Source organism: Mizuhopecten yessoensis, unplaced genomic scaffold, assembly GCF_002113885.1.
Source record: "Mizuhopecten yessoensis strain PY_sf001 unplaced genomic scaffold, ASM211388v2 scaffold4123, whole genome shotgun sequence".
NCBI classification, from domain to species: Eukaryota; Metazoa; Mollusca; class Bivalvia; order Pectinida; family Pectinidae; genus Mizuhopecten; species Mizuhopecten yessoensis.
Genome location: NW_018405387.1, coordinates 743,479 through 766,579, shown reverse-complemented (window position 1 = coordinate 766,579; position 23,101 = coordinate 743,479). Strand labels below are relative to the sequence as shown.

The 23,101-nt window shown below is 34.1% G+C and overlaps 1 protein-coding gene across 1 annotated transcript; it reads left to right on the top strand.

The window, feature by feature from the left end:
- Positions 1-28: 28 nt before the first annotated feature.
- On the top strand, positions 29-19,388 carry LOC110448659 (mushroom body large-type Kenyon cell-specific protein 1-like). The gene is made up of 6 exons (XM_021495028.1): positions 29-145; positions 6,379-6,447; positions 8,158-8,237; positions 9,363-9,423; positions 10,082-10,268; positions 11,776-19,388. The coding sequence occupies exons 1-6, from the start codon at positions 52-54 to the stop codon at positions 13,280-13,282; spliced, it is 1,998 nt and encodes a 665-aa protein (XP_021350703.1). The 5' UTR covers positions 29-51; the 3' UTR covers positions 13,283-19,388.
- The last annotated feature ends 3,713 nt before the right edge of the window (positions 19,389-23,101 follow it).

Sequence of the window (23,101 nt, the reverse complement as noted above, 5' to 3'; positions counted from 1 at the left end):
ACAAGAACATGTGCTTCCTGAGGTCATGACGTAGCATTGTATACATGCAACATGGTCGATTGTGGGAATATACGATGCGTCCAAGAGAGAAAGTCTTTCAAGAAAGAATTGTTGTCTTGGAGTAAAAAAGTTCCCATCGCCGTCGGTAAGTACATTTTAAAACATCCTCGTCGTCTGAAATCATTCATTTGTCAGGCTAAAATCGTTTAATCCAATGACACGGTGTCGGATCCATTGTCAAAATTTGTTCCTTTTAGCTATTCTGTCAATTATCCACTCCCCCCTACAACGAATGCGACAATCAACATTAATTTGTTTTCCATTTATTTTGGGTTAATCTAAAACCAAAACATTGTATTTAACCTTATGTTTATGATTAGATAGCTATTTTAGTATAAAGGTATTTCTTTTAATGAGCTTTCGTCCAGGTAAAAATCGAGATAATTGATTCAGCATCCCAAATATACAGTACCCGCTGAGGAGCCTGATGTAGTGATCGATGACGTCGCTGTATATTACCATAAAAACATAATTAAAATATTGATCCAGGTTTGATACGAGTAACGTATTTTATGTTTCAAAATGTTTCCAATTAAATCGGTAATAAAAAAATAGATGAGGATGAAGTGCAGAAAAAACATATGGTTCACATTTGTGAAGATACTGAATGCCAAAAATGGACGCTGTTGAAAATTATTGATCGAATGACAAACTCATTGTCGCACGCCGGTTGTTGAGCAGTTTGGCTGTCGTGACCTTCTGTGGAACCGAAGCAATATGCTAATGAGTGTCAATCTCCGTAAATGTATTGATTGCCTTACTATATGGACAAGATAGGTAAACTGTTTCCATGCCAAATTATGTGAATATTTTGTTCCTGGTGCAGAATTTCAGTGCTACTGTACTGTATATAATATGCAGTAGATATATATATGTAACAGTGACCTCTATTATATTTTCTGTTAATATTTATATGTTTATTTTAGCAGTATATTTAATTTACCAAAAGTGTTAGTATACATCCATGTATAGATTTTTCCTTTGATTAGTTTTGTTAGAAATTTTTTTTTATTGTTTATTTTTTTTGCCAAATATGATTTTTATGCAATAAATGACTGTCTTATAAATGATATAACTAAAAGAAGCAATAAATTGGATTATACTTGATTTTGCTTTGAAATCAGCAACCGATGGTTAAGATGATGATGATTGTCAGATAAATATACATTAGATATATATTTTAATGTTTTTGTACTGTACCAAATATTACTACACGTTAATCACTATTTGTGATAATTTTTGTATTGTAGAAATCAAATTTCAAACAACAATAAAAAAAGTATCAGAAGTTCAAACTTCAATTTGCTGGATTGATCTTTCAAAAATCGGCATTAAAATCAGAATTTGGGTTTTATGAAGAAAAAAATGCACATACCTTAAACTGTTGGTGAACACTATTAAACATTGTATTACACTGTTTAATTTTACAGTGTTCAATTTTTCCCATCTGCAAAACTCCACAGCATTGATTAATGTTGTAAGCAAGTGAACTTGATCACCCCTGAGGACACATTTTAACTCCTCAAATTCAAAAGGCTGGAGTAGTTCATTATGGAATTTCAGGGGTGAATGAGTTAACGAAGTGAAACCTGTTTGATTGCTACCTAAAGAGGAAGAAATTATATGGTCATCATCATTATCTGTTTTAAATTTCAATTCCACCTACAATATTTGATGTAATTATATAATGATGCATGGTGCCATGCTTGATTGAGGTTATACCTCCAGAGATTTTAAAAATATAACTCAAATACTTAGGCAAACGAAAAAATGTATGTTTCAGGTACCTCGACAGACTGTTTTTGTATGTACTCCGACCGACCCTAGTTTTTGCGTCCAACCCATTTTATTTCACTCAAACATAATACACCAAGTGATGGAATAACTTGTCCACTGGATGCAAATAAATTAATGGACAAACAAACACTAAGTTCTTGGCAACTATATATACCCTCTCTTCTTCATAGGCAGGTATCAAAACCAAATTAAATTCCATCATATTATTTAAAGGCCTAAAAAATGCGTTGTCATATCTGTAATCTCTAAAATTCTTAAAAAATTAAAAAGAAAAATAATTAAAAACTAAATCCTGGCCGACATACCCAATTTTTTCAGTCATGTTACCTGAAACAAGTAAAAAAAAATATTTTTCTTTGTTTTTGACTTTGCAATTCCAAGAAGTCGTCTTGGTTTTGTTATAATAAGACCAAAATGGCCTAGTATAGTATATTATCTACAAGCTGACTGGCTACCATGGAACATAATATAATGAGACAGCGACCAATGCTTTCCCTATTGCTCTCCGGTTTGACCTCTTTTTATTTTTATGGGAGTTAATTTCATAATGACATCTTTCTTTTTGTTTTGGTATTTCCTCAAAACTTACAATGTTCACAGGGTTTCTAAAGATGTCGGTTGCTGGATACGATGGACAAGCTGCAGGGAAATATGCTATTGCTTTGTGTGAAATGAAGGTCAATGTTTTTTATTATGCTCACGAGAGTTCCTCATGGTTCTGTTGTCTCTACCCGAATCTCGATGTGAGGACATGCCGTTACTGGGATTTGACCTAGATTTACATGGCGTGTGTTGTCGATGAAGCAGAGCTAGGACGCTTACCTTTTCATTTGGTCCTCCATGTAAATCTTTCCTTTGTTCATATCTTGTCCTAGTTTTATCAATTTTGAGTTCAGTTTATGGTTTTGTTGACGTTTCGTTATTCTATTGTTGTTTTTTGACCAATTGTTGTCTTTCCGCATTAACATTGTTTTTGGATCTTATTCACAGGTGTTGACTATGTCCTACTTTTATTTCTTGACTTGCTTTTCCAACTGATCAATTAAAAATAGATCATAAGATGTTGTCACACAAATTTTTCGACCTTCTATAATTTGCTTTTTGAACTAGAGACATACATGCGTGTCTTATGTGCTTCTTAAATTTGTCAAAGTGAAAATTAATGAGCCACATGTGATGCAGTGTCTTTTCCAGGTTTGAAAAAAAAATGCTGGGCATTGATAGTGTGATATTGGCAGCATATAGAAATTTATTGCGGGATGTGCACATCTGGTCAGTCCTAAATCTGTTTCAATATATGATGCTACATCATTGATTCCCCTGCGTGCTTTGATATTGGTAAAATCAAAATATTTCCGAAATGTGGGTTAAATTACAGAAATACTAATAACATACAACATTCACGCCAACAGACTCAGAATGATAAAATCTCAAAATTTCTATAAAATATTTTTGATAGGGACATGTTTCCAGGTCAGTTGGGTTTTAGTAAATAATCAATATTTTGTATAAGGCCTAGGCCTTGTTGTCATGTTTTAGTAAAATAAGACTTACAGTATTATTTATTGATGAAAGGGATATTGGTAGATTTCTGTGCTAATTTTCAAAATGATATATAGGGATTGAATGGATTTTAAATTATAGAAATACTAATAACAACATTCAGGACAACAGACTCAGAATGATAAAATCTCAAAATTTCTATAAAATATTTTTGATAGGGACATGTTCTCCAGGTCAGTTGGGTTTTAGCAAATAATCAATATTTTGTATAAGGCCTAGGCCTTGTTGTCATGTTTTAGTAAAATAAGACTTACAGTATTATTTATTGATGAAAGGGATATTGGTAGATTTCTGTGCTAATTTTCAAAATGATATATAGGGATTGAATGGATTTTAAATTACAGAAATACTAATACATGTAACAACATTCAGGACAACAGACTCAGAATGATGAAATCTCAAAATATAGCAGTAGCTGTTTTGATAGGGATATCTTCTCCAGGTCAGTTGGTTTTTAGCAAATAATCAATATTTTGTATAAGGCCTTGTCATTTTTCAGTAAATTAAGACTTGCAGTATTATTTATTGATGAAAGGGATATGGTAGATTTCTGTGCTAATTTTCAAAATGATATATATAGGGATTGAATGGATTTTTTTTCATGTACATTGTGGCAATGAATAGCAGTAGCTGATCTACATATCCTGTGGAGTGTGTTAGCGCTCCTCAGAAGATACGTCTAGATCAGCTACTGCTATTCATTGTCGCATGAAGATCAGCTACTGCTATTCATTGCTGCAATGTACATGAAAAATAAATCCATTCAATTCATATATTTACATTACGATGAGCTACAATAAAAAAAAGTTACCACACTTTATGTAAATTTGATATTTTTGATATTAGTATCTGTACTATCAGACAGAAAACCGTAACAAAGGAACAGCTAGAACTCCAGCCTATACACAAACTTCAAATGTTGGACTTCTGCCGATCAGCTGATTTTGTTGAAACGAAAATATATGTATCTAGAATCTAATTATTATCAACACTTAATAGTCCTTTCATTGTTGAAAGTTGATCTTATTTGATGTTTTTTGCATTAAACACAGCATATTATATATTTAAAAAAGTTAATGTCCCCACTATTTCAAATCATCGGTCTCCATAGTAACCATCGAGGACACTTGGCGGCCTAGAACCCGTCTGCAGTAGGCATAGAGCTCATTAAAAGTTAAATGTTCAGCCGTTGAATGTGCTGTTTACCAAAAAGCTGCAGATGTAAATGATGATAGGTTGGTGGATGAAGTGCCCTGTGTCATTACAAAGTTTTGTGAGTTTAATGTCACGGGATTACCCAGCCGGACGTGTGGTTGTTAGAAAGTTCGTGACCACGAGGAACCGATTGCGAGTCGGAAGTCAGTATTTAATATGACAATATTATAAGTAATTTTTTTTTTATTGAAAATTGAACAGAATAATAATAGTACAATGGTGCACCATTTATGATTTTTGTAATGTTTATTATTATTCCTGGCAACTACATGTGTTATCTCGGAGAAGGGGAGATGACTTTTCTCAGAAACGGTATCATGTGTAGTAAGTAATATGAAGTGGTCATTGTGTGTGAAATCAGCTGATCGGTTGCACGAGAATCGTTGTATTCATAGTGCATTCATAGTCTAATGGAAGTTGTTTTCATTTGGTAGATTCATGTGCAGAAAAAACATTAAGAATGTAAATATATATGTATGTCTCTTGGAAGTGTGCTGTTATTATAACACATGAATCTGAAAACTCTAAAATGTCTAAAAGGAAATACTATTTCAACTTGCAGAACACAGCTATCGTTGGATATGTTTAACAAGACATGAAGATAGTTTTTACCATCACAAAATTTGTGTGGTATATTCATAGGTCTATGAACTGCCAACAAAAAGTAAAGTTCTTAAAATTCAGGCGTGTAGAATATTAATGCTGTTGTCGTGAATTCGATGTATGTTATTTACACACCGTCACAACAAGTAGTTGTAAATGCTCTCAGCTCCTGAAATCAAAGACAAGGTGGAGGAAAATCACTCACATGTTGTATGTTCGATTCAAGATGTATAAGAGACCGCGCCGAGATCTAGATGTCACATCCAGGTTGTCGGCGCGGTTATCGGTCTAAGGGAGATAACTCTAACAAAAATTCACCACACTGTTACGTGTTAGTAGATAAAAGCTATGCTAAACTTTATCATTGTTTGCATGCAACACAGTAAACGGTTCTGCTGAAATATTATTCATAAACTACACAAAATGGCAGAAATTCAACCCAACATAATATGTGCTGTGATTTTTCTTCGTACTGCATTCATAACGCATTGGTACATTTGTACAACAATTTCACAAATAATATATTGTTTAAATACAGTTCAAACATTGCTGATTCTACATTAAAATGTTTAAAAAAAAATAATGGTTTCAAACCCACATGACATTGCTGTGTACCGTATTATATTAGGGACACACTTATATCACACAGAGAGAAGGGTAAACCTCTTGTCAGTTCAGCCCAAATCAAATATTGCCAATTCTGTTTGAAAGATACGAAATTATAGCTGCTTGATTTGAGGAAAGTTCAAACGGCCCAAGGCAGCAAACTTGACTTGCTGCTTCATCAGCATTCAGCAAAAATCACAGCAAATAGTCATATCGCCGATGTGGGACTACAATGGCCTATTACAATACAAATTCACAAATCTGTCACTGCATAACATCAGATATGTCATTCTATTTACTTGCATGTTCAAAGTAATCGATTATCAAGTTCATTGTGTTGTTACGATACACAAAGTGTTGCAATATGTTACCATATATATATCGTTGTAGCCCTACCCTAAAGAATAACAAAAAAAAAATAGGTGGTCATACTCGCAATTTATGTAAACTATTGTGTATTTACAGGTAAGAAAGAATTGCAGAAGATTTAGGCAGCCAGACTCGCATCTTATGTAAACTATTGTGTATTTACAGGTCTAGAAAGAATTGCAGAAGAATTAGGAGGTCAGGCTCACATCAAGGAGCTGTTATTGCCATTTAATGGTAAGTTAACTCATTTGGAAGCATATTCCGAGATACAAAACAGCAAAACATATATATGGCAATATGCTGCATACTTATAAGCTAAAAAATAAATATTGAAAAATGAAAATCAAGAACTTTATCTGCCATGTGTTTGGTCAGTAGCATGCTCGGATGAAGGGTTAACAAGCTTGTTCAATTGAAGATATAACCCATATTCAAGATCACAGGGGTCATGTATGTTAAAATATTCTAATAACTTCTTTTGAACAACCACAAATGGTTTTTTAAAAATCTGCAAACAACTATTTGTCAATAAGCAAAGAGCCCAAAGTGATGATATATGAACATGCAGTAGCCTGCGGGTATGAAGGGCTACCAATGCATGTTTGCTCAACTGAATGACCTTGACCAACTTTCAATTTCACTGGTGTGCAATGTTTAAAAAATCTTCAAACAGTATATTCTCAATAACCAAAATGTTCAGTGTGATTACATCTGGCCAGTAGCATGCTGGGATGAAGGGCTTCCAAATTTGTTCAAATGAATGACATTGATCTCCTTTCAAGGTTGCAGGGGTCAAATATGTTAAAATCTATAAAAAAAAATATCTTCTTCTTTATACCCAAAAGACCCAGGGGGATGATATCTTGCCATTAGCATACAGGCCCAGTATGAAGGGCTATAAAGTCTGCTCAAATAAATGACCTTAATCTTGGTTTTGTCTAATATATTGGTAGTGTTCGAGCTTTCTTAAGATCAATGACATTGACCTAAATTGGTAACTGACACTTGCTATGAACTTTCAAGGTCACAGGGATTTAATGTTTTAACAAATCTCAGACAATTTTGTCTTAATAATCAAAAGACCCATGCCATGCATCCTATGCCCACTTTCAAGGTTACTGGTGTGAGATAAATACCAGGTGAGTGATTCAGGCCCATTGGGCTTAGCTTCTTAAAATCGTCTAAAAATATCCTGACATAAATATAAATAATTATATAATATCGCTTTTCCTTATATACCATGTTTATACTTCTTAAATAAATATTTCACCTTTCAATGTAGAAACAATTTAGACTCCTTGTCCTGATGTTTGGGCAGTATTTTTTCAATTTTGCAATCCAATTAAGTGCCAGTTATAGTTTATAGACGATAATTGCTGAGTGGTTTCAAATGGCCATCCCTCTATGGTTAATGAAGGTTCCCGGTGCGTTCCAAATATTGGGAAACAGTGACAGCCATTTTGACTCGAGCAGATGATGCTGAAACGAAAATGCCAACAAGCATTCCGCCGAGTAATTAGAAGGTGGCGACCCAGTGGTACCGATTATCCTACATGGAATTGGAAATGCCTGCAGCGCTCCAGGAAGGGCTGCACGTTCGTGAATTGCACTGTCTGCCGATCAGACTTCCCTTGCAAGCATGGCAGTAGGTTTAAAATCAACTGAAATGGTACCAATTATTTATTTGATATTTTCACTTACAAAGTTATCAGGATACACCAGAATTCACCTCATAACAATTAAGAATTCTTTTTTTTTTCGGGGGAGACCCCTTGTACCCCCCTTGCAAGGGGGGGGGGGGGGGCTCATAGCCTTACCGCTACACAGCTCACACTCATGCAATGTCAAACTACACTTTAATTCTTCTTTGACAAATAATAGTGTAAGCAGGTCTGTGTATGTATGATGTACTTGATAACGTTTTGATATTTTACATCTTTGCAGACTTGGAAACTGATGAAATAGAAGATTGGGAACCCGACAGGAAGTGTTCATTCTGCGAAAGTAGGGTACAACTAGTCTTTGTAAGTACATTTATCACACAACCATTATCATTATATATAGCTTTTCCCCCTCCCAACTCGTTGGATAAACCTGCTGGAAATTGGTAACCAGTTTTGGTTTCCCACTAGTGGGTAACACCCTCAAGGTCATTTCATTGGTCACTCTTCTAATTATGACTTTAAGTAACAATGCTTGGTGACCACATCTTCCATTGTGACATCATATATTCCGTCTTTTCTTTTGCAGAGTTATCTTCTCTTATGAGCAGGTATTGATTGTTATGTCATTGGTTTGTGAGAGTAACGTCATCAATTTTTTAGAAAACGACGTAATTTTCTCACACAGACTAATGACGTGATGTCCAATCAATACCTGCTCACAGGAGAAGATAACTCTGCAATACGCAAAGACGGAAAAGTTTCATGGCAGTTGTTTCCCCGATCAAAAAATAGGAATAATGTATTTCCAAGAGAAACAATGGTTTTCTGGATATAAGACCAAAACGTTGTGGGGGGAAAAGGTCCCCAAACTCGTGATGGCTGATAATTATCACGTTATGTAACTCTCGTTAGTTAATGAGAGTAAACCTCATGACTTTATACAATTTGAAAATTAACTAACTCGAGTTAGATAAACATGATAACCAACCATCAGGAGCTGGGAAACCTCGACCTATCACATGTGTACTGTGTTATATAAGTTAACCCATTCATCCCTAATGTCACATTTGAATCTTACCAAATCAAACACTGGGCAAGTCCAGCCTAAAACTGTAGGGGTGGGTGAGTTTATACACTGGTGTCCTATGTTTACAGCAGGACATCAGAACAAGACAGCAGTATGGAAGGGTATTGAACCACTCTAAAATATAAACGTTCATAAATGTCAATATAGCGGTGATACAGATTGCTATTACCAGTAACCATTCAAGAGTCCTTTTCGGTCGATTTAGACTGCACTGTCATTTATCTATTTAACCCTTTCACCCCTTTGTAACTTTAGTAGACTCTACCGTGCATTGATCTGGGTGAATCCATTATGGTCTACAGTGGTGAAAGGGTTAAACAGCATTTCACAACAGTGACAGTGGTAGATATATGTTTTTACTTGACGGTACTCTTTTATTTACGTTAATTTTACTACAGGAAGCTGTAGAACAACTTATTGACGAAGCAAAAAATGGAAAAGGGGTCCAGGACAACGCAAGTGAGTTATTTCCAATGACAGAGCAAAAGAAGAGAAAGAGGATGTGTATGATTATATAAGTCATGATTATATAAGTCATGATAATATAAGTCATGATAATATAAGTCATGATAATAATAATATAAGTCATGATAATATAAGTTATGATCAATATAAGTCATGATAATAATAATATAAGTCATGATAATATAAGTCATGATAATAAGTCATGATAATATAAAAAATGTATTGGGATTAATCAGTTTTAAAGTATGATGAAAAAAATTAACGTAATTCGCAGTAAAACAGTACATGGTGAAACAACAAGGAAGTATAAGCATTTTACAGAAATTAGAAACAGCTAATAATCCTCAAATCTTTAGGGAAGTTGGAAGGCTGTTCCTCATAATTCTTGTTCTTATTTGCAATAGGTGGAGACTACCCTAACTAGTTCTGATATTTATAGATGTTTATTATTAGATGATGTGTAATTACAGATATTAGAAACAGCTTATGATCCTCAAATCTTTAGGGAAGTTGGAAGGCCTTTCCTTATAATTCTTGTTCTTATTTGCAATAGGTGGAGACTACCCGAACTAGTTCTGATATTTATAGATGATGTGTAATTACAGAATTGGTGACTGTATGTGTTTGTGGACTTTAATTTCCTCCTACACAGGTATGCGATATCTGCAAGAGATCCTGCCATACTGTCCCCAGTTCTACACCCAAAACATGGGGCGGGAACTACTCGCAGAACTCAAATCTTCAGGGCAGAATGTAGAAAACAGTGAACCAGACACCAACGTGCCACAGCAACCCTCCTTGGTAGAACTTAAGATCCCACATATAGTCACCCAGGCAAGGTCAGTGTGTCCGTTGAAATTATTGTTATATTTGATCAGAACTGTTTGAAAAAGTCACAAATAATTATTTCTCCTGTTTGAAACGTTTTTTACAATATATATATGTATGTCATTTTTTTCCATTGTGTAAGATATGTCAAAAGAGAATGATTAAATGTCCAATATTTTACTGTAAGAAAATGAGATATTTCAAATGACTTGCTGTCTCTCAATTTAAATATTCTCAAATTATTTTCAACAGTGGTGGCAGATAATTTCTTAATTGTGATCTCAAAATTTAGTCCGCAGTTATGGCAAGACATTTTCTTGAATAAATGAATGATTTAATTATCAAGTTATTTATCAAGTCCTTCAAGTTTCTTCACTTTTGCGGAGATTCCCAGGAATCAGCTAGAGAAGCGGTCATTAACCCTTTTCCCGCCATTCACTCATGTGTATATAAACACACCACTGCTGTGTATACAATTTGTGGTATACCTCCCACTGCCAAATAAACAACAGCTATATTAATCAAAATTAATTATCTGATTAAACCAACAATAACTTTTTATCTTTATAGAATCCAAGAAAATATAATTTTGGATATCTCGCTTACCTTTCCCGAACTACAGGTTAGATAAGCTGAGTTTTGTGTGTATTTTGTATGTAATAAAGATGATTTACATCTAATAAACAGTTTATTTATTACCATCATCTGTAAAACAATTCCAAGTTTCATAATCAAAAGTACTTAGTATTCTGTCGTAAGAGTCGTCCGTATACTGACATCAAAAAGAAGAGAGAGAAAAATGAATAGGGTCGCCGTCACCTGGAATATCTTTGTTCAAACCGGGCCGTCCCGTGAATGGGGCATTTATGGAGGTACGCTGTGTTGTCGTCGTCTTCAGGAATGTCCAGACCACGTCTTTATATGATTGATCAAAGTCAATATCTTGTACGATTTCTGCGTCACGTAGTAAATCTTCAGGTCCGAATCCCTAAAAGTCATTGTCAAATATATCGCTGATAATCTACAGTCGTTCGATTCATCTTCTGTCAGTTTGTCGTCCGCCATTTTTCCGCGCTGTCAACAAAACCTAAGCTCTCGCGGTCATGGTGGCTTAGTTTATAAATAAACTGTGGGTATCACGTAGTCGGCCAATGAAATTAAGGTATAAACGAATACGTCATCATTTCTAAGTAAAGCTAGCAGTGATTTTCTCACCGCAGTTCCGTACTTAAAACGGCAATCCCGGAATCGACATATGCCGCGATCGGCAGTGGAAGGCATGTTTTGCGGAACGACATATGCCGCGCTTGGCAGTGGGAAACTGGTTTATAAAAACGACATATGCTGCACTTGGCGGGATAAGGGTTAAGACTCTTTTTACTGGCCAAGATTTAATCGCAGGATTTGTAATAACGATATGATCAGTTGATCACTTGAACAGAATTTAATTAACTTACTTATATGTGAGTTTTTAATTTCATTTATGAATAATAACTCAATATTTTCCATGATTTGTAGTAAGCACAAGAAGGAGAATATCCCGAACTGTAAAAAGAACTACACAGATGATGAGCTCACAGAGGCTGTGTCCGAGATACAAAATGGCAAACTAGGAACAAGACGGGCCTCTGCTCTCTACGGAATCCCTCGCTCAACGCTCCGTAACAAAATATTCAAAATGGATGCAGACAAACTGACCCTGTTGCATGAGGATGGTTTGGATGATGAAGATAGCCAGGAATCTGGTATAAAATGGTCAGAGCTCATTCAGGGCAACCTTCTGCCCCTGGCTCTACCTCAACTTCCTCCGACACTCCCGTGTGATTTGAAAGAGACCAAGAAAGTTGAGACAGATGAAAACACTGAAAGGAAGTTAGACACCATCCGTAAGAAACACAACCTGTCTGGGAAGGAGGAGCTTTATTACGAGATGTATGAACACGAACTAAAAATGCCCATTTTGAAAGATATAATACGCAAACTCGCAGAGGAAAGATTAGAAATGGAGAGAAATGCCTCAAGGGTTAGAGTTTTAAAACACGACGAGATCACACTTGATGGATTAGGTAGTCTTAAGCGGCCTTCAGTTGGGAGGACTGACGAAGGATCAGAACCTCCCATCCCATCTTACCAAGATATCATCATTCCGTCCTACAAGTCGACTAGGAGTCCGATCAAGCAGGAACATGCCTTTACCAGTTCACTTGATAAGTTGGAGAACTCTGCTATTGGTGATACGTTGAAAGAAATTATCATGAAAACAATTAGTGAGAAAGTAAAATGTAAGTCCCACCAAGTGGGTGACCTAGTTTTACATAAGAGCCATCACCAGACATTCCAGCCAAACGGTGCCTCTCCTGCCAAGCAAATAAAGAAAGAAGACCACGACAAGAAGAAGGGATCGGTAGATTCTCCAGGAACTCCCGCCAAAAAGACGCGCCCCAAAAGAGGCCAGTACCGTAAGTATAATAGTCAGCTGCTTATGGAAGCAGTAAAGGCTGTGCAGCGGGGAGAGATGAGTGTGCATCGCGCAGGAAGCTACTACGGTGTGCCTCACTCCACATTAGAATACAAGGTCAAAGAGCGACACCTCTTGCGACAGAAGAAGATCAAGGAACAGCAACAACAGAAGGAAGCAGCATCCGCATCGGCAGCTACTACCGCTAAGAAGACCTCAGCCTCTGTGGATGTAGGAGTCACTGGTAGTTCCAGTGGCAGGAGTGGTCAGGGCAGCAAAGCTACCCACAGTGTCAAGGAGGAAGTGTCGAAAAAACTCGAAACGCCGGAAAAAATGGAAGGAAGCTGTCCATCGTGGTACACATCGTATTTAGTAGGTGCCTCTCACTTGGACGGCTCCCCTGGGCTAGGTTTCCCCTCAGGATTCGCCTTAAATACCCCCGCCTCAGAGTTACTGCGTAAACTTCAACACAAGGTTCAGAGTAAGTCGGATTCTTATGCCGAGGATAGTAACTACAGTAAGAGAGGAGTCGGAGCACTCGGAGATGGCTATTTCTACATAAATTAAGCAGGATGTCCACTTCCTGCCGTTCCTCTACCTGAACCCGTCTCAGCCAGCTGTTACAGGCACCAAAGTGATTCTGTTATTATTGTGGGATTAGATTTTAACTTTATCTTAATACTGCCCATGTATCTGATCTGTACCCAGAATCAACTTAAGGGAAGGGTCTGATATCATTCCACTACAGGGTATTATAGGGGGAAAACAACATATCTTCATTATCTAAATCATGATGTAATTGGTTACAATTCAAGCCTAGTCTTGTCCTGGACAGAGTGTTTGGTATTCACTGCAGTGTTTTTGTTACCTAGATTTCTGTTCCTACATGAATTGGGAAAATATAGCATTACTTGTACTGAAGTTGGGAATATATTCCTCAGTTTTTGGTCATTTTGGGAAAATAAAGCACTTTTTAGGTATGGGAAACGGCCTGTATTCGGCAGTAAAATTGAGCAAAAAAAATCACTGCACTGATATAGAAAAAAATATTCTCTGTTGAACACTTTACAAATAGGTGGGTCATGAATATTGTTGAATATCTTACAAATGTTGAACCTGTGTCGAGTTGAAAGTTTGGGGTGTTTTTTATAATATTACTGCATAATGGTTTTGTGTATGACATTAAGAAATTCCAGAACACAACAGCAATAAAATGTACGTGTGGTTTTTAGGGCGTTTATAATTAACTATCCATTTAAAGATTTAGATAACAAACTGTTGTTCCTATCACGAGAAGTAAAATGTCTGTAATATATAAAAAAAAATATGTATGAAACTGACTGATATCAAAGAATGTCTTGGTCTTGTAATAATGTCGGGTTTAAAGAGTCGAACATGTTACAACTAGGCTCATTATCTCCCTTTGACAAGCAGTGACACGCTGGCTGAGACAGGTTTTGTCCACAGGAACAACAGCCTTCAGCTGTATACCTTGCCTATCAATGCTCAAAGATTATACTTTATTAATATTCATACAGAATCTGAGAAATATTGCAGAATCTCTAAAGATGCCAGCAGGCACTCAAACATTTCCTATGTAAGCAGCAGACGTTTGTTCTTACTAAGATGCAATAAGAACTCAAAGTTATTTTATAAGATGTTGATTTTATTTGGGAGTATAATAATTGTTGCTAATTTTGCATTTATGAAATGCAGCATGACAATATGTATTAGTAGGAAACATGTCAGAAGGTTTCACAATAAAACATTACCTGGGAGTTACGTTTAGTAGGGCTTTCTGTAGACCACTGAAAGAATATTTTTGATTCCCCGAAACAATGATTGACAGCTGGTGGGTTTGAAATGGAGCATGTCTTATTAACATGTTTAACTTTACAAATTTCACAGCCAAATATTCTTCTGAAAATGTCAACTGAAAGCCCTGATTAATTGTATAAATTGTTCAACGTTCTGCTGTATCATTGTCATCTACAAAAGTTATACTGTGTTGTGTATGTGAACAACAAATACAAGATAACAAATACAAATACAAGACATTTACAACAAAGTTCTATTATTTAATACAAGACATTTACAACAAAATTCTACTATTAAATATAAGACATTTACAATAACGTTCTACTATTTAATACAAGACATTTACAACAAAATTCTACCGTTGAATACATGTACAACAAAGTTCTACTGTTCAATACAAGACATTAACAACAAATTTCTACTATTTAATACAAGACATTTACAACAACGTTGTACTATTTATTTAATACAAGACATTTACAACAACGTTCTACTATTTAATACAAGACATTTACAACAAAGTTCTACTATTCAATACAAGACATGTACAACAATGTTCTACCATTAAATACAAGACATTTACAACAACGTTCTACTATTTAATACAAGACATTTACAACAAAGTTCTACTATTTAATACAAGACATTTACAACAAAATTCTACTATTTAATACAAGACACGTACAACAAAGTTCTACTGTTTAATACAAGACATTTATAACAGTTCTACTATTTAATACGAGACATTTACAGCAAAGTTCTATTTAATACAAGACATGTACAACAACGTTCTACTATTTAATACATGTACAACAAAGTTCTACTGTTTAATACAAGACATGTACAACAAAGTTCTACTATTTAATACAAGACATGTACAACAACGTTCCACTATTTAATACAAGACATTTACAACAAAGTTCTACTATTTATATATTTAATACAAGACATTTACAACAAAGTATGTGTGCAACAGTTCTACTATGTAATACAAGTACTACTAAGTTCTTACGGGTATTACATTGTACATGACCGCAGTAGGTTTTATACCTTCATGTTCTGTCCAAAATGGTTTTTAAGAAAATAACCGATAGAAGTGTGTAACTCCCAACATTTATCATGTTATTTTGAAATGTTTGTTCAACATTTTGCTTTTTGGTGGTTTTTGTGATATATTGTATTGTAATCAGAACAACTAGTCATGCATGAATGACTGCTATTAGTGTTTTGTTTTGTGATTTGCTCTGAGGGAGTTTTTTTTTGCTAATAGTGTTTCTCTCGGGTCAATTTAATGAGAGAACTATTTGCGTTGAAGTATTGGGATTATGTGCAACAGAAGGAAATTGTTGATCTTGGTTTTCAGCCAAAAGAAGAAATCTAGACAAAACAATAGTCTGGATTAAAGCCATTATAGACTATACATGTACATCAGGTCCAACAATTATCATTCTAAAAATTGTGTTTTAAACGTATCGGCACAGGGTTATTTTTAACACAAAATCCACGTATATGTTAATGTAACAGTCTACGTCGATAAACATTTTTTATTGTTATGTATATACTATTCAGTCATATTATCAGATTGGACAGAACTCTGTCTCTTTGAATATTGAATGATAATTATCGACATTTTGACCTATTATTAGGTTACATGTAGTATTTATTGAGAATTTTTCAAGACATTATCCTTTGACGGGCTATCGTTTACCGACATATTGTCTTAAAATTTACATATTGTATACATTATATATTTAATGGATTTTGTTTTTTGATTTAAAGGGTGTTTTATTTATGAAAAGCTTGGAATAGCTTGACTCACAATCTATGTACAGTTCATAAAGAAACAATGTACATAAAGTAAATTTACTAAAGAAACTTGATACATGTACGAAATGGACCATTGGTGACAAAACATGTATCATTATGTCAGAGTTTGTGTCAAACAATGATATTTATTATCCTATATATGAACCTTATTTATCAGATCATGAAATATAATTTATTTACATGTTTTTAAAACATCCTCATCATTAATTAATTTCACTTTATGTAACATTCCATTTGGTACTCCAATTTTGTTTCCAGATCTGATTTTTATGCCTTTTATTTAATATTTTTCTTGTGCAATACTACAATACATTCTAGTCCCTATACTGGTATCTTCATCTGAAATTTAATATTTATTTCCGACAAAATGATTATGATCTGTGTATAACTATATATTTTATCCACTTTGATATAATAAGTGCTAATCAATTGATCTTTTTTTGTTTGGAAGTGGATTACCATAGGTAAATATTCTAGACAACTTCCTGTAAATTGATTTTGTGTTAATATTTTTTGTGTTTTCATTATTTATCTCTGAACAGGTGCTTGTTCATTTATGAATATTAACAAGTTTCCTTAGTTATGGGTTTTTATTGTCATTATTATTAAACAAAGTGAAGGACTTCTGTTATTTATGTAAGTTATTGTTAAAGATACTCTATATTAATGACTGCCAAATGAATCTCCACAATCTACAAAACCTACCCGTTATATCTTATGAAGGGTAATCTCAGCTTGAATCATTAGTTCATGCCACACTTGAAAAGTGCAGAGATTGATATCACTGTTTATCGTGCAGAAATTAACGATACTCCAATAATCGTGCAGAGATTGATAACCCTTTGGTATTGGTACAGAGATTTATAACTCTGGTATTGGTACAGAGATTAATAACTCTGGTATTGATGCAGAGATTTATAACTCTGGTATTGGTACAGAGATTTATAACTCTGGTATTGGTACAGTGATTGATAACTCTGGTATTGATACAGAGATTTATAACTCTGGTATTGATACAGAGATTTATAACTCTGGTATTTGGGCAGAGATTGATGACATTCCAATGTTCATTACAGAGATTCTGACAGATATTCTGATATTTAATACAGAGATTTGTAACACATGGTAGCGTAAGGGGATCCAACTTTTAATAAGAGGGTTAGTGGCCTCAGTGACGCCAATACAGAATTAGGATTTGTGATGGATTGTTTATCTGTTTTAAACTCATTTCCCCTTAAAGTCATCTTTTTACCTTACCAAATCAAGGACTGGGCAAGTCCAGTTTAGATATGTAGGGGTGAATGAGATAATCAGTAATCAGATCGGATGTCTGGCCCGTTTCAAATCTAGCAATTTCATCTGATATAGCATTTTCATATTCCAGGGGTTAAGCTTTCTGGTATTCTCTGCACCCCAGGAATTTGTCAAGGCAAAACTGAAGGCTCCGGGTTAGTTATTTGATTGGTTCAAGTAAGAAAAAAACCTGACAAATCACTCGGCAGATATCTGTCGTTTGAAGATTATAGATGGGGAAACACCTGATTTCAAAGCCGGGAAATTTTAACATTATGCTTGCTGCGATTCTTTGACGTACACCAAAGGATCAAACTAGTCTTCTCGTGTCATCCACACGTTTGAGCATACAGAGCCGTTGATTTTGACATGACATACTCCAGGGATGCATAGTGACTACACAATATTGAATGATACTAAATCAGAAAATTCACTGCCCAGCTGATGAGACAAATCACAAATACATGTTTCCCCATAGATTTTTCTGCCTATTTGTTTCTTTATTGATTTTTACAGAAATGGCATGCATGTTATGTATGAATATGTACTTAGTGTTGATTACTTCGACAATGGCGTAAAATATCAGTGATAGTTGATTTTCATGCTTTTGCATTGAAATAAATCAGGATTAAGGATTATACATGTAACCTATTTAATGGCCTCTTCCTGCCTATAATTTCTTCAAACATTTTTTTTCTATGTTTTACATAATTATTTTGACATTCCATTCAATTTTATCATTCCATTCAGAGTGCGGGCTTAAGATATTGGTGTTTTTGGGGCCAACTACTAAATTGATTCAATAGTGTTATACAATGTTGTGTCATCTTCGATACAAATGTCTAGTCTTCTTGGGTCTGCCTACGTTTAACCATGTGGATGGCTATTTTTTTGTCAAGATTAATCTCTATAAAAATATGGAATTACTGTTCAACTTTCTATCTGCAAAATGTCGTGCGTTTGTACAGAAAACAATACTGCTTTTTTTTCTGGAATATGTTAATTAGCATAACCGATATATTTTTAATTATATTTCTAAACAAGGTTTTACACAGCTAGATTAGATTATATCACACAGCTGTGATCTGATGTTGGAGGGATGTTTCTACCTCTTCCTGAAAACAGACATCATCAACATATTCGCATGCAGATACTAAATGCACTTGATCTTTGAGGGTTAATCGTCATGTTTTGTTTGTAAATAGATATCGCTGGGGAAAATATACGAAAATATGCATTCTGCCAACAACATCATAAGAGTGACTTTTCACCGTATTTTTCCTCGGAAAGACTCAATTCTGTGTCTGCAGTCAAAAGAATTACTGATTCATAAAGTTCAGTCAAGTTTCTTACAGAATTGTGTATTGTGGTTTTGTGATAAGTTTAAAAAACTGGTACAGTATATATTTATATTGCTGGTGGTGTGTTGTGTATTGCTGTGCCCATTAGTGTCTACGCTAATTTTGTGTTCTTCAGTGAAGATAAAAATAGTAAATTTGATGGATTTGTATTCATGTGTATAGTTAGATAGATTTATTGAGAAGTTAATTTTTGTTTCTCAAAATTCGGATTTAAGACATTGACCAGAGTCAGATATTACACAAAAAGTTGGGGTATGAAATTTCAAGTTATCATTTGTCTTAGAAGGACAACATTTGGTGTTTTTCCATTATATCAGAATCAAAGTATTTTTTTGTACAATGGATTACCAAGTATTTTTTTTGTACAATGGATTACCAAGTATTTTTTTGTACAATGGATTACCAAGTATTTTTTTGTACAATAGATTTCCAAGTATTTTTTTTGTACAATGGATTACCAAGTATTTTTTTGTACAATGGATTACCAAGTATTTTTTTTGTACAATGAATTACCAAATTGGTTTTGAAACTAATCAAGGAAGTAAAATCTAGCATTTGTTCAGAAACAAACATTTTAAAATCCTTGAAAAGAATACGAAGATTATCGCGGTCTTTCTTACGATATAATTAATACATGTACTGTGTGGTGTCTTGAAAATGCTTCAGAAAGCCGTCCTCTTTATTATTGAATGACATGTTATTGTTTCCTGGAGTGGGTGAATATTGTGTGGGTTTTCAGGTTATCAGTGTCTTTTTCCCAGATATAGATAATTGTTTATGTAAATGTCCAATTGTTTATATGTATATATGTGTCATTTTGTGTCGTAGATCTCATTGAAAAATATTCTGAGTTCTGTTGAACAAAACTTGATCAGCTCATGAGGGCTTTCTTGGGGGGAAAAAACTTGATCGTAATTACAAATTCTTATTCAAATAGAAATTTTCCAAAATCTTGTGCTTTCAGTGGCTTTTGAAATAAGCGTTCCTTAATTAAGCTTTGTTTATTTTTTTACATTCACCCAAGAAGACGCATTTAAATTCCTCCAATTCAACGGTTGGAATAGTTCATTATAAAATTTCAGGGGTGAATGAGTTAAATAGATCACAGTTTAGGAACAAATTGGTTGAATTGACTTCAAAAAATAGTCTACCGTTAAAAGTTAATCACATGAGTTACAAATTACTCGTCAATTAAAGTAATTATATATCTAAGGATATCAAAAATCTTTCTTTCTGGTTTTCGGATTTACATGAATTCTTCATAAAGGACAACATCATTTGAGAAACGACTTTTGGGGAAAAGAAAGTCAAGCGTTATTGTGCTTTAGAAAAAGACGATTCCATATTGTTATAACTTATCAGGCTCAGCTAAAATGTTTGTGATTTATATGTCAATTTATAGTGTGTTTTCTTTTCAAAGATTATAGAGATTTTTTATATAACATTTGTCCTTTTATGTATTAATTGTATAACTTCAGGATATAAACTGCCTTCCTGAAATGTACATCTGCTTTCCAAAAGATTTCTGATCAAATCAACGCGTAAAGTATGTTTTGTTATGAATGATATATTTTGACATGTTTGATTAAACCATGAAACACTTGGAAGGTAAACTGGAATGTTGAGATTGGTAGCTGACAGTTAAATCTGATTTATTACATACAAAATGTAGTTACAAATATGTAAGGTAGATAACTCAAACACAATAACTCGTATTATTTATAAGACAGTGTACTCAATAGGTAAATAAGAATTGTGAACCAAGAGGAATTACTTGTACATAAACATGGAGATCAAAGATATGTCTGGTTTAACTTTGTAGGCCTTTCTTTCAGTCATTAATATTTGAATTCCATTTTACAAAATTTTCATAAAACACTTTTACTTGTGAAATTTTTTTATACGATATATTTCATTGCATTTTGTAAAAAGATATGTTTTTAAATGAACCTAATCAGAAAATAATCATTAACCCTTTCACCACTGTAGACCATAATAGACTCATCCAGATCAATGAATGGTAGAGTCTACTTAAGTTACATAGGGGTGAAATGGTTAAGGGTCCTTGTTCCATTGCCAAAAACTGTTTTTCGGCATCACAATATCATGGAGAAATCCTTTCTGAAAGAAAACCATGCAGATTTTTTATGGGGAAAAAAAATGATAAAAATAAATAAAAAAGAACCAACATGTATTGAGCATAAAATAACCATGGGTCAGAGGAGGACTTGAACCCTAGTCCCCCGGTCATTATACTGTTAATCTTCCCAGTCCCTACTTACAATTATGTCTAAAACACAGTTAAGGGGAGGTAACTATATGACTCTTTCAGTAGAACTCCAGTATTTTGCCGGCAGTGGGACAGAGATCCTGCAAATATAACTCGCCTTTTCACCAAGTTTAAACTCAACAGCTGAGGTTCAAACTGATGTCCCCAAAATAGTCATACTATGTTAATCTGAAATTCAATAGAAAACCCTGAAGGTTACATTTCAGAAATATTAATTCAAGTAAATCTCAAGTGCTCTATATATATACCCTTGTGTGTGTCGAAAGACCTAGACAAGAGTCTGAAACAATAAAATAGGAATCTCGGCAATGCGAGGCTATTCAACAACTGAAAGAGTTTAAATGATAAATATTGTGAAATAAAAAGAACCAGATTATGGTTAATTTTGGGATAATTCCGCATTATAGTATAACCTAACTTTGCATGACAACTCTCCATCTTCACTCTTTAGTGTTGTACTATGGGAGAAATAAAATATTAAATCATGTTGTTGAATGTGAATTTGCATCATCTCTTGTGAGTTTGTTGGTAAGTGATAATGTTTTGGCTGAAGCTTGAAGGTTTAATTTGAGAATTAACTCACTTAAATGGATTAAATTATAAACATTCTTCGTTGGTTAGATATCAACTATATATTTATACCATGTATATATATAATTTGTATGTGACAGTGCAATATCACTCACTTCAGAAAATGTCCTTATTCCTGTTAAAAGGCTACAATTGTGTGTATCGTTTTTGTATAAGTAATGAATTCCTATTATTTTCTTGTTTTAATTAATTTTTTATTCAGTTAAATTATGTAGCATTCCATTTTCTTTTCCTGTTGATATTTTTTGTTGGATATTTTTTACTTGTTGGTACTCTGAAAGTGTTCCAGAATTTTGTGGTTGGGTGTTTGTTCATTAGTGTATTGGTATTGGTGCGAGGGTGAAAAGACTTGAGTGTTAGTTGCAAGTGTTATTGGTTTACATTGAAGTGGACAGTAATAGAGTATCTTCACCGCCTGAATTTATTATTCAGTCCACGAAGAAAAAGATCTATTAAATATTTAATACATGTCTGAACAAAATTGTCCATTTATATTTTATAACTTATTTTCTATTGTGCATTTGCTTGTTAAACTTATGTAGAGTAAGGAGGGAACCAGTAGAGCGTCAGTTCTCTTTGTATTTCAGTTTTTTAATTAAAAATATATGAATTCGAAGAATATTAAGGATCCCTGTCCCACTGCACTGCCTTTTTTCCTATACACGGTATAACCGCCCCTTAACTTCTGTTGGGATAAAACTGTAGCACATTTGGGAATGTACACATCTATCTGTTTCAGCGATGGTATGACAATCTGAAGTCGAGGGTTCGAATCCTAGCCTAGTCCCGCGAAACAATTTTGCACGCAGAACATGTTTGTTGTTTATATTTTGTGTATTTAGTCTCCATTATGTTTTCTTGAAGTCCTGAAAGGTATACTTTTCTTTTTCAAAAATGACTTATCAAAGATAGTGTTACCAGAAAATTATGTTTTGAATGCACAGTTTTAATATTTTGGCAGTGGTACGGGGTTCCTTGATTTTTGTTTTGTTCAAAGCCTTGTTATTGTTACAATTTTGTGGTAAGATCAACCACCCAATCTTGATGCAACTAAGAACTTTTATCAAGTTACACTACAAACCTTAATTTTTACCGAACAAGTGCTAAAGTTTTGATTTGAAAGGAAATTGAAACACTGACACACAATTTCAGTATTCTCAGGTATAGCATAGATATAAAATAATTAGTCAATATGATAAAGTACCA

Excerpts from the sequence above, each read along its gene's own strand:
- LOC110448659 (XM_021495028.1), top strand. The coding sequence starts at position 52 with ATGGTCGATTGTGGGAATATACGATGCGTCCAAGAGAGAAAGTCTTTC. Across the intron at positions 9,424-10,081 it reads AGGGGTCCAGGACAACGCAA|GTATGCGATATCTGCAAGAG; the intron begins GTGAGTTATTTC and ends CCTCCTACACAG. Across the intron at positions 10,269-11,775 it reads CATATAGTCACCCAGGCAAG|TAAGCACAAGAAGGAGAATA; the intron begins GTCAGTGTGTCC and ends CATGATTTGTAG.